The sequence below is a fragment of the Callionymus lyra genome, chromosome 11, assembly GCF_982586985.1.
Source record: "Callionymus lyra chromosome 11, fCalLyr1.hap1.1, whole genome shotgun sequence".
Taxonomy (NCBI): Eukaryota; Metazoa; Chordata; class Actinopteri; order Syngnathiformes; family Callionymidae; genus Callionymus; species Callionymus lyra.
Window position 1 is genome coordinate 20,031,253 of NC_141828.1, and position 15,694 is coordinate 20,046,946.

At 40.8% G+C, this 15,694-nt stretch overlaps 1 protein-coding gene across 2 annotated transcripts; it reads right to left on the reverse strand.

The window, feature by feature from the left end:
• Positions 1–3,111: 3,111 nt before the first annotated feature.
• On the reverse strand, positions 3,112–14,615 carry LOC148069565 (phosphatidylinositol 3,4,5-trisphosphate 3-phosphatase and dual-specificity protein phosphatase PTEN). Of its 2 annotated transcripts, XM_087803152.1 has the most exons (10): positions 13,867–14,615; positions 10,152–10,236; positions 9,987–10,031; positions 9,864–9,907; positions 9,408–9,646; positions 8,429–8,570; positions 6,477–6,545; positions 5,795–5,961; positions 4,325–4,594; positions 3,112–4,250 (listed from the first exon to the last, which is right to left on the reverse strand). In XM_087803152.1, exons 1-10 carry the CDS (start codon positions 13,943–13,945, stop codon positions 4,065–4,067), a joined length of 1,326 nt encoding a protein of 441 aa, XP_087659278.1. In that variant the 5' UTR covers positions 13,946–14,615; the 3' UTR covers positions 3,112–4,064. The 2 variants fall into 2 exon arrangements, with proteins under 2 accessions (XP_087659278.1, XP_087659279.1); XM_087803153.1 differs by lacking the exon at positions 6,477–6,545.
• Positions 14,616–15,694: the final 1,079 nt, after the last annotated feature.

A 15,694-nucleotide genomic window follows, 5' to 3' on the forward strand; every position in this document is an offset into this window, starting at 1 on the left:
TGAACCATTAAAACCCATATCAAGTTTGAAAAAACCCATAAAGTGACTCAAATATGGCTTTGAAACCACAAAAAAAGAAGTTCATATCAAAGCAAAAAAAAAGTTAAGAAGTCGAGACGAAGTACTTGAGAGCATTTATAATACATCAGTGACTTTTAAAAGAATCCAAGCGTCGAGGCATAAAGCTGTCTCTCGAAAACCTCCAGCCTGGACTCAAATCTGTGCATTTATATTCAACATTCTAGATGCGATGGAGGCGAAAGAGGGCGATCTGAGGCGAGAGACTCGCGGAGCACCACCGAAGGCCTGGGAGAGCTCCGGCATCTCTCCGGGTCTGGCTGCCTTTGCTCGGTGCATTCATTATTCATCCTGCAGCCTCTCCCCTCCTCCTCCTCCAGCTCAGCCAATTACAGCCGAGGCCCCAGCGACCGCCGCCCGTCTCATTCGTCGCCGCTTTGATGTCTCTATCAACACCAGAGAGACGGCAACGCTCTTAATAGAGCAGAAGGGGATTATGTGATGGGGCTGCCACTGGGGGTGGAACTGCTGTAGGAAAAAAAATGGTCCGTACATTTAAAAACGAATTCATACTTTATCAGGAGACTCTGGGATGAGCCGCAGCCTATATCACAGTGACATGCTGGTTAATCCTGTTACTTCCTGCGAGAGCGCAGCTACTTCCTGAACCTGCTGCTGCAAGTCCCTCACTTGCTCCTTAATGGCCAGATATTTTAGCTCTCTTGACTTCTGTGGGCTCACCCGGCTGAGCCGCTGCCATTTGTTTGAAGTCGGCTCAGGGCCCTCAGCTGAACCTTCAATAACAATCCTTACCTCAGGATCCACCTGCTATTTTGGAGGGCTGACCTTTTAGAGCAGGAAGTTCTGCGGTCGACACAGACGTGAGGACAACCTGCTTCACCACATTTCACCCCCCCCAGCTCACCCCCTCATCAAACACTCCCCGTCAAAAAAATCCTGTTTGGGTTGTTTGAGTGAAGAGCAAAGAATGACAGCAAGAAGGGTTACAAAATAGGTGATTCTAAGAAACAATAGCCACCTGTGTCTGGACATAAGTCGACCAATGTTCATGTCGAAGTGGTGACCTTTAAAGATGCCGGTGCTCAAGTAAGATAAGGTACACAGATCACAGATGTCAACAATTACACAGTCTTCCTATAATAGTCAAAGGGCAACTAATGTGTTGATTTAAGTCTGTCAATAATAGATGTTGGACTCTATTGTACTCATCAGTATGTGTCTGTTTGTACAAAACTCTTTTCATTGAAATATTAATTTAGAAAATGTGCTTAAGCCCCGCCCACTGAAAACTCTTTTTATTTTGGGAGATGAAATCTTGTTTACCATAACCACAGCCACTCTGTGATTGGTCAAACGTCAAGGTTTGTCAATGCATGTCATTAATCCAAGAAGTCTCAACCTCTAAGAGACTCGTACAAACAAAGTGGGCGGGATTACAGCTGGCTGAAGGAGTGAAGGCATCATTACTTATTAATAGACTCCACTCTCGTAACCTCTCATTCACCGAAATTTCAGATATGGGAGAACTTAATAAAGTAATAAGTTCAAAACATGGTCATGATGAGGGACTTACTGCATCTTGGAGAGGAAGACTTCAACATTGAAACATGTGAGCGAGTCACAAGTTGGATTTTCACATTAGTTGCCCTTTAAGCAATTTACATTGTATATGACAGGCAAAAATATAAAACCACGTCAGACATGAATCCCAATTAATATCCGTTGTACCAGGTCCCATTTTTATATAGCACTTGTATACATGTAAAAACCTGAAACACTTAATCTCTTACTTGGCAGATATAGTAAATTGGCAGGGCAGGATTTGGGCCCCGGGCCTTAAGTTGGGCACTCAAACCAATTTAATTTTGCGAAATTCTCTTTATAACCATAACACCAGAATCCAAGGAATCAGCAAAATGTGACAAAACAATCCTTTGTAGGCTGAAATAAGATCAAAGTCAGAATTATCCACAGTTTAGGTGACGAATGGGTTTCAGATCACAAAGTACAAACCATCCATTTGTCTTCATGATCCGAAAACCTATTTGTCACCTAGACTGTTGATAATTCCGATCATTGTTGCCGTATGGATGAGTGTAGCTCCAGACAAATGTTGACCCTCCACTGCAGCACTGGAATCATACAGTATGTGGTAGAACATGCAACAGCGAATTCACCACATGCTTCTCTACAGCGAGAAAATGGGTTTGAATGGACTTTCCTTAACATTTTCAACACACACAACCAATGGGTATAATGTGCCAGGACTTTTTGTTTTTTTAAGAAACAAGAAACAGCTCAGAGTGCATAATAAACATTGTGTTACCTTGTTGAAAAATCCAGGAGAAACCCAAGAGCAGCCATAGAGAAATCAGAGTAACATTGACTTCAAGCAGAGAATGCTTAGATTGGTCGAGGACGATTAAATTTTAAAAAACGTAAATAGGCACAATTATTATTATAGGTTTGAATTTCTTCCCCGACTACAGCCATTTTTACCAACTACACATGAAGCTTTCATATAAGAGTAAGTTGCAGAAACATTTGCTACAAAAAGGCAGCAGTTTCAACAACTTTCAGTCCGACCACATCAGCATAAACTGAAGAACAGCAGTTCCACATCCACCCTTACATCCTTCAAACAACCTTCTCTTCACACAAGCAATCTCCAGGCCGTTTTTTTCGAGCCGACCACATCGTGGCTTCGTTCTCATGTGCGTCTCACGGGTGTAAAAAACTCAAGGCCGTGTCAGGTTTGAAGAAGGCGATGCACATCTTTCCTCTCGCCACTAAACAATTTAAAAAAAAACTCTAGCCCAGGCTGGTCAAAAGATGCAACCCTGACAGCCAAAAAAAGTCCAAAAGCAGAAAACAATTTCGGTGAGAAAAGGCGTGGAAGGATGGGTTCACGATTCAAAGACCCGCACAAATATGAGGCGAGAGGGAAAATGTGAGCGTTTATATTCTCTCGCTGCGCTTATATTACATAATACTCTGATGTAATTTCAGAACATGACTCAATGTACTAGGGATCCCCCCCCACACGCCCCCACGCATGAGACAGATTGCTAGTTTACTTAAGAAAAGACAACATTGCATACATTTATTAGGGATGGATGCCAATTCCAATACATGCAAATCACCATTGTCCTTTAAATGTAGTGTTGACATTATTGCAAACACTTGTCTCCCTGCTGTTTTGTGTATTATATTTTTATTATCTTAGGATAAAAAAAACATTAACAATTACATGGGGTGTCTTGTTCTGCATAATTTAACGTATACACAGTGGGAACAGGAATGGCAATGCTTTAGACATCATCACAGCCTCTTCATAACCCCGCCCACCCCCAACCCACTGCCCGCATGCAGTTTGCACTGCACAAAGGCCAAAAGTCACGTGAGACAGCCTGCAAAGAGCACAAGAAGCATTCACAGTAAAGGAGGAGAGGATGGAGGGGATAGGAGAGTAAAAGATGAGAGAAAAGAGGGGGGAGGGGGGGAGAGGAGGAGGAAGAGGAGAAGAGAGGGAGTGAAACAAAGTGACTGCAGCACTGGCCTTGGTTTAGACAGGAGAAGGAGCAGCATAGTCCTAGTATCATTCTAACTTCTCCCACACTTCAACTCCCGTCTCCTGATTGTGGTACTCTTTCCATTGTCTTTGACACAAAGTTGTTTATATATGGATGTATATATGTATATACATATACATATGTATATATATATATATAAAAACACCTTTTATAGCTACAGCACCTTCTCCCATGGGGCAAGAGTGTCAATACTTTTGCACATGGTAAATGGCCGTGCCAAAGAAAAAAAAAAAAAAAACAAAGAAAGAAAAAAAACAATATATTGGTCAGGATATTTATCTTTTTTCCCTAAAATTGGCATTTGACATGATGATATTCTATTGCCGTCTGGGGGAGGGAAGGGACAAAGGTTCTTCTTTTGAGTTTTATATTCAAGTTTTCTCCTTTTTTCTTTCTCGTGAATAATTTCTTCTCTTCCTCTTTAAAAAGAGTTCACACTTTTGTAATTTGTGTGTGCTGCTCTTCATCAAAAGGTTCATTTTCCGGATCAGAGTCAGTGGTGTCAGAGTATCTGTAATGGTCTGGCTCATTGTCGCTAACGTCCGGGGTGACGGATGTCGAAGTGCTTGCCTCTGAATTCGAAGGCTCCTCCACCGTTTTCGTAAAATACAACTTCACCTGGAATAGAAAAAAAAAAAGTCAACTACCAGCCCAACCATCCCATCACATCATTCCCACAGTGAAACGTTTACCTTGAAGTTTGGCGAGAAGTAGCGGTTAGCTTTATCTTTGTTGGCCTTGTCCAGGTCGTTCTTAGTGAGCGTCAGGATGAGGTAGTCCCTGTCGCTTTCCCTGCCGCTCTCCCTGCAGCTGTCCCTGCACTCGGCGCTCTGCAGCTGGCCCTGGCCTGGACCCCCCTGCTGGCTCTCCACATTGTTCACCGCTCCATTTTCCATCTTGTCTGCACTCTCCTCTGGTCCAGGGATGAAGAAGGTGTTGACCCAGAAGTGGAACATCTTGTCCTGGTCGGGGAAAGCAGGAAACAATAAGCACTGGAAAAGCACTCAGACGGCACACACCTCTGCCAAGGGCCCCATTTCCACCTATACTTTATTTTAACACAATATCATTGCCTGGCTTTTACTTGATCTAAATGTTCAATATCTTTTTTTAGCATTTGAAAACAATTGGATAAATGATACAGCAGATGGCATCCCGTGTGAAACAAGTGTTAGATGAGCACAATAACAATCGTCCTCACACATCTACTGGCGTTTCCATTATCCCATTGACAATTTTCCTCATTCTTTGTCCAAAAAAAACAAACAACAGAAGCAGGTTCAGTTGCAGAAAGAGGATGTTCAGAATTAACAGGTCATTATGTTATGGCTGATTTGAGTAGTGATAATTTTAACTTAACAAAATAACTAATAAAACAATGCAAACAGGGACACTGATGCATCAGTGGCAATAGTCAAATATTCCAACCTCAGACTGTTTGAATTTGCATAGTCAACAAGCGAAATAATTTTATATTGTCTATTAAAATGTGCTAGTTTGTGAAAATCACTCCTACTGCTCACCTCCCATCACATACTGCAAAAGCTTTACCACTTTTAATTTTATACATTTTAATGTTTACATTTTTTGATTATTTTTCACTTGGAGAACTACAAAGAACCCTGTTAAGTCCACAGAGTTTTTGTTTTGGCTGCTCAGTGACTTCTCAAAAAAATACTGGACACATCTTACTACCACATTGATTTTCTGCAGCACATGGTGAGAAAACATGTTCGGCAGAAGATAACCGAGTCGTTATGAGGAACACACGATTATTTTAGCATCTTCCTGTGCAGAATTGGAACAACTCGTGTTCCTTTTATTACTACGGTTTGTCACAAAATGAAAAACACAAGAAGTTTCCAAAGATGGGATCTTGTAAGTGTGAATTCATAACAACCGGTTCCTCAATTTTCAGAGCACAGTTTAGAGATTAAATTCATTTTGCTTAACATTAGTAATACATTTCCTCCCTTAAGAACTCAGATCTGATGAATAGCTGCAAATACATTTGCCATTTTCGTGTATATTGCTGCGGTGCCGTGATCTAAAATAACCAAATGTTCTAGTCAAGGGAATAAATAAGAGTAAAATATGTGGCGAGTGTTTGGATTTCGACAGGAAATGGACAACAGCATTGTGGAAAAAAGAAGTGAACTGACCTTCTTCATCATCTTATTCTGTTTATGGAAGAACTCCACTTTGATGTCTCCACAAACCGGCAGCGGCTGAGGGAATTCAAAAAACATGTGCTTGTCCTCGCGCCGGGTGTGAGTGGGGTTCGACGTGTGAATCTTCACTTTCAGTTGGTACACGAAAAACTGGGGATCTGTTCAAAAAAAGGGTCATGACGTTGCACAAAAGAGGGGAAAGGAGGGTGGGTGATGGCGTGAGAAGTTGTGGGAGGGCAACATGAGGAGATGAGTGTGTGAGGAGGGAGTAAGTACAAAGAAAGAAAGAACACCAGCGTTATTACACGAAGGAACAGCACTACATTCCACTGCAGCATTAGAAACCTTAAAATGAGACATTGGATATTAAATTTAAGAATTAGAGGGGGGGGGGTAGCAGGCCACACAATTAAAAAACACCCAAAGACACCCAGAACCAAAGGACCCTATTCTGATAGACAGTCTAAAAACGCACTGGAAACGGTGTAACATTCCAAAACTTTTTCTTTTTTAGCATTTTCTTGTTCTTCCCGTCAGGGTGGGTGGTGTGGGGTCGTGACTCCACAGACCTAGGAACTAGTCCTAACCCTGCCATGGGGCTCCTGCCCGCTGGGTCTCGGGGACCGTGTACAAAACAACGTGTGAAATATTAAGGATTAAAAAGCTCATTTACCCCAATGCCAATTCCCTTTCTTGAAGCCCTGAGGGGTTGGCTCGCTCCTGTTTTTAACGGTACTGTCCCCTTAGAGAGAAAGAAGCAGATGATCACAAACACGGTCTTTCGCTGGACTGTCTATGGGTTGACAGCACGACAGGCAAACACAAGAACGCAACATCTTATAAAACATTGTTTTAAGCAGACATGGACCTGTGTTGAGAAATGTAGGATGTAATGGATTAAATAAAATAGTGTGTCGAGTTGTTGCAAATTATTCCTTGCCTTTGATTTAGCTCGAGACCTCAACTAATGGATTATGGTGAGGTTATTATGGGTAAATAATGGCCGCTCTTGTGATTAAGTTGCCCTTCACAATAAAGAAGCGAGTATGACCGACGCTTCAAAATAAAGAGAGGAAGTCATAACCGTTACCACTCCCTGGAATCATTGCCAAACCTGGATAAAAACCTACATCGTAGAGGTATTTTACTGCACTGGAACATAAATGACGTTGCCGTTACTCATCTACTCTAAACGCCAACACAAGATAACACACAGATATAGTAGATACGACTAGTGTTGAGGTAGAGCTTTTATCAAATTCTTTTTAGTTAGCATTAGCAACCTGAGACAACTTAAGTCTTCATTAAGCAGTGTGTGACACATCAGAACCACTTTAAAAAGGTTCAATATTAGAAACATTTTCTTTAGATCGGTGGTCAGACTCAATGTGAATGTGAAACTCCAGCTTGGCTGTCCTTGACCTTTAGAGCGAACGAAAACACATAAATAAGACCTTTACGCATCAAGACTTTCCCAATATTGGCCTATAAAACAATTAAGGAACATTTGTCGCCATTGACTCGGACATAAAATGTCAGCCGTTTTTGCTTTGTTGGACAGTTTGTAATCTGAAAAGATTTGGATGTTCCTTCCACTTGTATGGACTCCTTAAATGATTACTATGGTTTAATTATCTTACTGTCACCTTAAAACACTTAGTCAAGTACATCAGTCAGGAAAAGACATTGCATTTGTTTTTCGTCATATTGACCAGTGTGTGTGTGTGTGTGTGTGTGTGTGTTGTCAAACTCAGAATAGGGCTGTTTTGGGGAAGTTAGAAAGAGAGAAGAATCAATAGAGTAAAGATCATTCAGCAAAGTTAGGTGTTAGAAGTAAAAGAAGCCACAGAAATAATACCAGAAGAGTGAAGTTATGGTACATTTCACACTTAAAAACAATATGGATTTAAGATGATGAAAAAATTAAAACAACCGTCACAATAATGTGGAAAATAAATAAATAAAGACCTTTAGGTTTAATTTTAGGTTTGCAATTTAAGGTTACAACTTAAACATGTGTCCAACTGACAGGGAAGTAGAACAAAAAAAAGACATGGTCATTTCCTGTTCACTTTCCTAATGCTGGGTTCATAGTCCTCTACCGTCTGAACTGCACGTAATTACTCTGTGGTGTGAGTCAGCTCTAGCAACACTCCTGCAGAAGCTAATAATCACAAGAAATACTCAAATAACCTCTTTGACTTTGCAGTGTCTCTAACCTCATGAGATTAGAAAACTCTTTAGAAATGCTGTAGTCTTGTGCTTTTCATTCGCACGAGGCAACTTCTGTGATCTTCATATTTAGAAACGATGTTCAGGTGGCACAGGACAAACCCAATTCTGTTTACACTGCATGCTCGACCTTATTTTGAGAAATATTGACAAATTACTTAATGGAAAGCAGCAGAATATCAGTTAAAAGGTCCTTCTATATTACAGCGAAAACATGGGTTTTAACTGAGGACGAAGCAGCTCCACCAGCTTGACCTTCTGTGTTCTACAGATCTGTAGCGTGGGAGAGAGCGACCTCGCTGCACAGCACATCCTATACTCTTGCTGAAAGTGAGCTCCTGCACATGCCTACGTCCAAAAGTAAAGTTGAAATTGAACAGGAGAGTGACTCACTGCAGGTGCCCCCGCTGAACATTGGGAGAGTCTCAAACACCATTTTGTGGAAGAGGAGCGCCACAGGCTTGTATTCAAGCTGGTTCTTCAGTAGGTAGCTGTAGTAGTAGACATAGCGGCGCTGGCTGGGAATTGTTACTCCCTGGAAAGAAAACACAGACAGAGCATCTTAGAGAGATTCAACTTCTGTGCTGCTCCGTTCTGAAGATAACTTCACATCAAGACCTATGAACTAACAAACAAGAACATACAAAAAGCTGCTAGGAGACAACAGTAATGACTAACAATGAGCCGACCCACTCTGATAAATGTCTTGCATCAAAAGCCGTCTGTGGAGGTAAAGAGGTAAATTTGACAAAAACCAACTTGTGTATGTGATCACACTTTATGACAAAGGCATCTTTAAAACACACAAGTCTTTCTATAGTTTTTTTTTTTTACTTATGAAGCTCTCTTTAAAAGCCAAATATAACTGGGAAATACAGACTTCATTGAGAAATACTGGCCTCCGATAACCTTTGTTTAAAGGGCAACTAATGTAATGATTTAAGTGTGTCTTAAACTGAACTTGGACCTCTATTGTACTCATCAGTATGTGTCTTTTTGTTTTTATTGAAATATTTACATTAGAAAATGTACTTAAGCCCTGCCCATTAAAACCACCGTTTTTCTGGAGATGAAATATTGTTGACCATAACACGCCCACTCTGCTGTGATTGGTCAAGCATTTAGGTTTGTCACCACACATCATCGATCCCGGAAGTCTCCACCTCCAAGGTACTCCTTACATAAACAAAGCGGGGCAGGATAATTCATTTCAAATGCGTCCCATGAGGTCGATTTGACTGCAGTTGGTTTCTTTTCAAACAGTTTAGTGCATTAGGTATTGGTCATAACTATCCGCAGGTTTTGCATCGACTTTGGATTCAACTCAAACCTGACCTCCAGAATATGACAAGACAATCTAAGAGCATCTCACCTTCTTGTCCCTTGTCCTGACTTCACCGTAAAAGTCAAGTGCTTCTTGGGCCTCCTGGAATTTGCCGCGATGAAGCAGATAAGCGCAGATCATGACTCCGGTGCGGCCCTTCCCCGCCTTACAGTGGATGGCCGCCACGTGATTGTCGTCCTCGCTGAGCCACTGGTCCAGGTCTTCACAAAAGGGTTTAATTAGCTCCAGCTGAGGAGGGTTGTGGTCTTCGAAGGGGTACTGTGCAACTGATGCGTGACGCCATGCAGACGTGCAGAGATGGAAGGAGACGACGACAGGAAGACGGCGCCGGCAGCGGGTCAGCAGACAGAAGGGCGGGGGAGAAGGACAAAGTGGACATTTGGTCAGATTTTTTTTTTTAACGACAGGAGTGAGTCATCAGGTGTTTTGACTCAGACAAAAACTTTTCACCAGAGGAACTGGTGAGTGTGTGAAGTGGCGTACCTCTGCAGTTAAATTTGGCAGCATCGTAGTGTCTTTCTGCACAGCTGAAACGGGAAGAACAAAGTGGTCAGTGATGAGCAGAGGAAGCTGGTGGACAGAGTGAGGGAAAAAGAAAACACTTACAGGTTGTAGATTTTGTAATGGTTTTTATGTTTTGAATCCAAAAACCTGGTTGAGAGAAAAAAATGGAGAAAACGAACATTAGAAGGAAGTTTGAGGCAAGTTTTTAGTACGTTTTTTCAATTTGATTTGTGCTCAAATAAGAGCAAAATTCTGAAATTTACTCACCGTACTACATCATCTATATTGTTTCTGTACACTCCCTCAAGTCTCTCTGCTGGAAAGCCCATTGCTATGATGTTGGGGTATATATCTGTTGGGACCAGGGTCAAGGATTCACACAGCAGGGACAAAGAAAGATTTAACAAGTTGTGCATTTATAAAGAACAGATGAACCTTGGAAAAAATACATCTAAAATTAGCAAAAATATTACAGGACACAGGAAGTACGTGAAGTTTGGAGGTACGCTGCGGATAGAGAACACGTTTTTTTTGCCAATGTCAATATGAGGGTGTCGTTATAGTAGTGGGTGGACAAGAGCGCAGAAGAGAGAGGGCTGATTTATGTGTGTGCGATTGGTTGTTGTGACAGATGGCCTTGACAGTGAGAAGAAAGGACAAGAGTAACTGTGCTCCTGCTCGAGCCGGCCCACATGTGGCTGAGCGAGGAGAGTCGCTGCACCCTGCCCTGGGTGTATTTTTAGAGCTAAAAGTTTGATCAGGAAGATTAAAAAAAAATTAAAAAAATGTTCAGATTATCCCTCATTCTAGTGGAGACATGTTTTGGATAGTTTTCTTTATGGAGCCAATGCATGGAGCTTTAATTAAGTTGAATGACTGCAGCATATTAAATGCAACAGTTGCTTGATCCACCAGATCCCTCTATAAAAGAATCTCCAGCCGGACAATATTGTCTGCATTTCTTTCTGCTTTTAAGTGCAACAGCCAATTACACACAGTCAAGTCTTGCGATCTTAAAGGCAAATATAAGCGTCATGTTGCAGGTTAAAAAGAATAATGAAATGGTTGTTCGAGACTTGCTCGCATGAAACCGCCTACCTGTATCTTACATCGAACAAGATTTCACACTTTAACCACTGACTAAAGGGCGACCTTTGTTACACGTCCGCCACAGATTCAAACAATAGTGAGATCTAATTTAGCAGTTTGGTTCCAAGCAGCCTTTTGTGAAGTCAAATCAATTTTTATGTCTAAAATCCAAACTTCAAGGTTTGAAATGACAATTATTTGGTACTTATTTAAAAGCCAAGAACAATTGCCAGAATGCACAAGTTTCTACACACATCTATATAACCTTTAGAATCAAATCGGGCGTGGGGTAAGACAATGCAAATTAAATATTTAAAAAAAGCATGTGCACTGTACCAAGACCATGTGTATTCACATGTGTCTCAGCTCTGAGACATCAAAGACTAAACACTCATCAAACCCTCGAAGGACAAATTTGTGTCTCATAGTGACCAATAACTCAAGTGACACACAATTCAGTAGCACCACAAACTTTCCATACAACAGTATTGCAATCCATTAGACTTGGCCTTCACGGAACAATTCAAGTCTAGTCACAAGATGCACAGGGCAAATGTTACTTAGCTTGTGATTGTTAGTCATGCTAGCCAATAATATACATAAAAGATCAATAACATGTTATGTCAAGCAACTGAGGGCCAAATTGTAATAATCTGATAACGTCTAACAGCATCTGCCTCAAATAATATTTATATTTCTTCGTAGCCTCAATCATACGAGTTGGTATTTTCCTTAATATTCTATCAAAGTGAGACACTCAAATAAAACGCAGCTCAAGAAGAGACAAAGAATGGAAATACAGGAGATCTGGGTGCACTCGAGTCATGAGCAAGCTTGTGAAATATTGGAAGTTGCAAACGTTTTGTCAGATATGAAGCTTTTGATTACAAGTTCAACGACATACATCCTGTTATTGGTGAAAGCTACATCTGCATTTAAGTTATGCAAAGATTAACCAACTGCACAAAGAGCTAGCTAAATAAGCAACCGTCACAGAGGAACGGAAAACCTTTACAGTTCTAACCTCCGACATGTAGATGGAATCCAAAAATGATCATTAAAAAGAAATTTAGAACAGAGGACTGCAAACGTGGCCTAAGCTTTTTTTTTTTTTATAAGCTCCAATGGTCCCAGGAGAGACCAAGTCCAGGGCATAGGGGGCTTGGTCTCTGCAGCTGGGAGGAAATACACATTCAAGACCCCGGACGGAAGTCCAAGTAGGAGGGGGGGGGGGAAAAATGCCGTTTCAGGAACGCCTTTTTCTTTAAAGCCAGTCCTGCCTCAGCTCTGTGCATACGCCAAATCCACAACTGAGTGCAAGAGCGGGGGGAAAGTGGGTGAGTGAGAACCTGCGAGTGCCTTGCAAGGAGGGGGTGGGGAGGACAGGAAAGGAGCAGAGGAAAGGGGGCAAGCCAAAGGAGGCAGAATTAAGAGTGGGAGTAGTCAAGAAAAACAGCAAACGAGAGGTAGTGACAGGGAAGGAGAGGGAGCTCTCAGACAGCGACACCGATACCAGATCACGGGCAACTCTATTTTAAGGGCAATTCCCAGAACTAAGATACTGGATTACATAACGGTAGAAAGACCATATTGTTTTTAGACATCTTGCCAGATGATCAAAAAACGTTCATCAAGATTTTCCAACCCAAGCATGAAGAGATCAGAGACCTGAAAATGCTTTGTCAACTTCCTACACAGAGCCCTCAGAAAGTACCACATGTTAACCAAGTTGGTAGCATTTGATCATGTTAGTGATGCCTTTTCAGCATCCACAAGTCAAACGCACATAATAAAATGTGCGTAACCAAAAAGTTTGAGAAGCAACCGAAGAAAAATCTATAAATTAGGCATTAATACACGGCAGAAATAAAAAGGTATTAGCTTAAACACTTCGATAGATGCATTCAAGGCACCATTTGTGCTAAATTCTCCATAGGATAAGGATTTCACTGCATTGTCATTTTCTTCTCTGACACACTTTTGTGATCGTAATATCACAAACGAATGATCTGGGAAAGGAAGTTTCACATCCTGATGCAACATGTCGACACTGTGATGTCACACGTTTATCTTTTTTTTTTTTCTCCTTCCCGGTACATTGGGTTTACCTGTCTCGATACACAAGTACACTTCAATTCAAGCGAGTATCACACAAAGATTGATCTAGGTCCACCATTACCGGCATCAGATGATAACCAAATGGGTGACTTAAAAAAAAAAAAGCGCCAGTTAGAAACCACTTTCAATTTTGGATTCACATGCTAACTTTGGGAGACGTGCATATTTAATAAACTAGCATAGCTTGTATTTACATACTTAGCACTTACACAAGCTTACCTCAGGGAACTGAACATATTTGCACGACCTTAGACAAATTATTTAGCAACATCCTAGCAGCGTATGAGAACTTATTTTGTAGATAAGCATTTAGAATTATAAATATTTAATAATTAGAATGCCTCCCCCCCAATTTAACTGTCAGTGACACAACAGAAGATTTTAAGCACCATACCATAGGGCAGTTCTAAGATGTGCATTTGAAAATAGTAGCAACAAAAGCATACAATTCAAATAATAGGGACACCAAGGCTCTACCATTGAACATGCTCTTTTCATGTGCTGTAAGACGTCATCACTTGCTGGTATTAATGTCACCCATTGATTTAAACGATATGCAACAAAAGGAACGGCTATATTTAGTTATGCATTGTGAGAGAAAAAAGGAAGCTGTAATTCGACATTTTCAAGCGAAGTGATTTGACAGATCCAGCATCTTTTCAAACATGCTCCGTCTATGACTCCCGTTGTACGGCTCTTAGAATCCAGGGATCGATGCATTCGATCAATGGATTTGAAAAAAAGAAAGAAAATACGTTGAAATATGGAAGGATACATGTTAAGTCCAGGTCGAAGCCATCCTCCTGATATCTCCTTTTGTTCCGGCTGACCATTTCTTTTATAATCGCAGCCATTGCAGCAGGCGACGGGAGTCTTTAAGGTGGACCAAAAAAAAAAAAAAAAAAAAAAAAAAAAACGGTTATCGAGTCTATATCGACTGTCCGGTGCCGTGTGTCGCAGTCGTCGGGTCCTCACTGACGGGCAGGATTAGACTCTGAAACATAAAGACGGGCCTTTTTGCTCCGCTCCTCCGTGCAGGCCCCACTTTCCAAATCCTGCAATTCAGGTCTTGCCAAGAGCTTCGCAAAAAAACCCCACTCATGCAGTCGCCCCGTCAAAAATAAAAAAAATTAAAAACTCCCCCGATGTCAAATGCGGTCCAAAAAAAAAAAAAGGACGGTGGTGGGAGTCGCAGCCGAAAGAGAAGTGAAAACTCACCGGTTCCAGAACCCCCTCTCGTATCCAAGTCACTTCAACCCAGGCTAGCCCCGCTAGCTAAGCTAGTGCTAGCTCCGTTTTCGACCCAAAAGCCTCTTAACGATTCAACATTGTCATCGACTGATTGCCAAGAACACATTTGAAGAGTGACAGGCTCCACCGACATGTATATGGTCTATACAAAGGAAAGGAATGCGTGGATTCGTTTGACAGCTCCGTCCCGGGGAATCATCTTTTCTTGCTGCCGTCGCTCCAGCTGAACTCTCAGGCTCCCATCATGGCCTCCACCGAAGGAAAAAAGAAGGTAGAGCAGTCTAGGATTTTTAGAACAAATATCCCGCCGCCGCGAGAATATAGTCCCTCCCGTTCGTCCGAACCGAGGGCGTCGCGAACCTCCGAGCACCTTTAGATTATTTTATTTAACATCGTCGTCGGCACCGGGTTGGTTTTGTTTGCGATCGACGCGCGTAAACGTACGAACCTGCGGTATTTCTTGCTTCCAGCGGAAGGATAATGTGAGTCTGCATGCGTCGCTCCCTTCTGTCAAAATGATCACGTGTGACTGTAATTAGGGAAGTTTCTGACATCATGTCACTTTACGCGGTTTTAAAAACGTGAAATGATATCCAAACACGCATTATTTTCAAAATGCAAAAAAATATATTTGATGATCTAAACAATTACACAAAATATACATTATTAATATTTTTTCACATTGTCTCCGCCATGTCTCCGTTCATTCACATTTAAATGACGTAATTAGTTCAATTGCACTCGTGTTAATTGTGACACTAAATCAACTTATATTTAGACAAAACATATTAGAATGAAGCTTTAAATTACACAAACATATGATTATGATTGAAATATGTAGTTGAACATTTAGTAATATTAACGTTAATGTTGGAACTATTCTTAATGTTTTTCTTAAGCTTTAAACTAATATGAATTAAAAAGTATTGAAAGATTTGAATCCATTTGACTTTAAGAAAAAATATTACATAATAGGAATCTTAAAATCGATCATGACTTTAACTGTTAGTCACCTGATAATGCGCCTATGACTCACGATTTCATGACAAAAGCGAATTAAAGTATTAATTATTGCGTAAAAATGATTATTTAATCATTTTTTTAATACATTTTGAAGATTTATGTTGTAAAAGACTCAATATCCAGTTATAATAATTATAATTATAATAGTTGTATAGTACATTTTATTTTAAATGAAAAGTAAATACAGTATTACTTGTGTTTTTTTAAAAGTATTTTTCTAAGTATTTTTTTCAATTCGAAGGAATAAGTGAAACGTTTTAATCGTAGCAAGAAAAATCTAAACAGTTTTGAAACATTATTGAGTCCACACCTCTCAATGCAGCACTAGA

What these genes read in the sequence shown, in the direction of transcription:
- LOC148069565 (XM_087803152.1), bottom strand. Translation starts at nt 13,945, where the DNA reads ATGGCTGCGATTATAAAAGAAATGGTCAGCCGGAACAAAAGGAGATAT. An exon ending in AATATAGATGATGTAGTACG is followed by an intron (nt 10,032 to 10,151) that starts GTGAGTAAATTT and finishes TCTCTCAACCAG; the next exon opens with GTTTTTGGATTCAAAACATA. An exon ending in AGAATAAGATGATGAAGAAG is followed by an intron (nt 4,595 to 5,794) that starts GTCAGTTCACTT and finishes TTCCCCGACCAG; the next exon opens with GACAAGATGTTCCACTTCTG.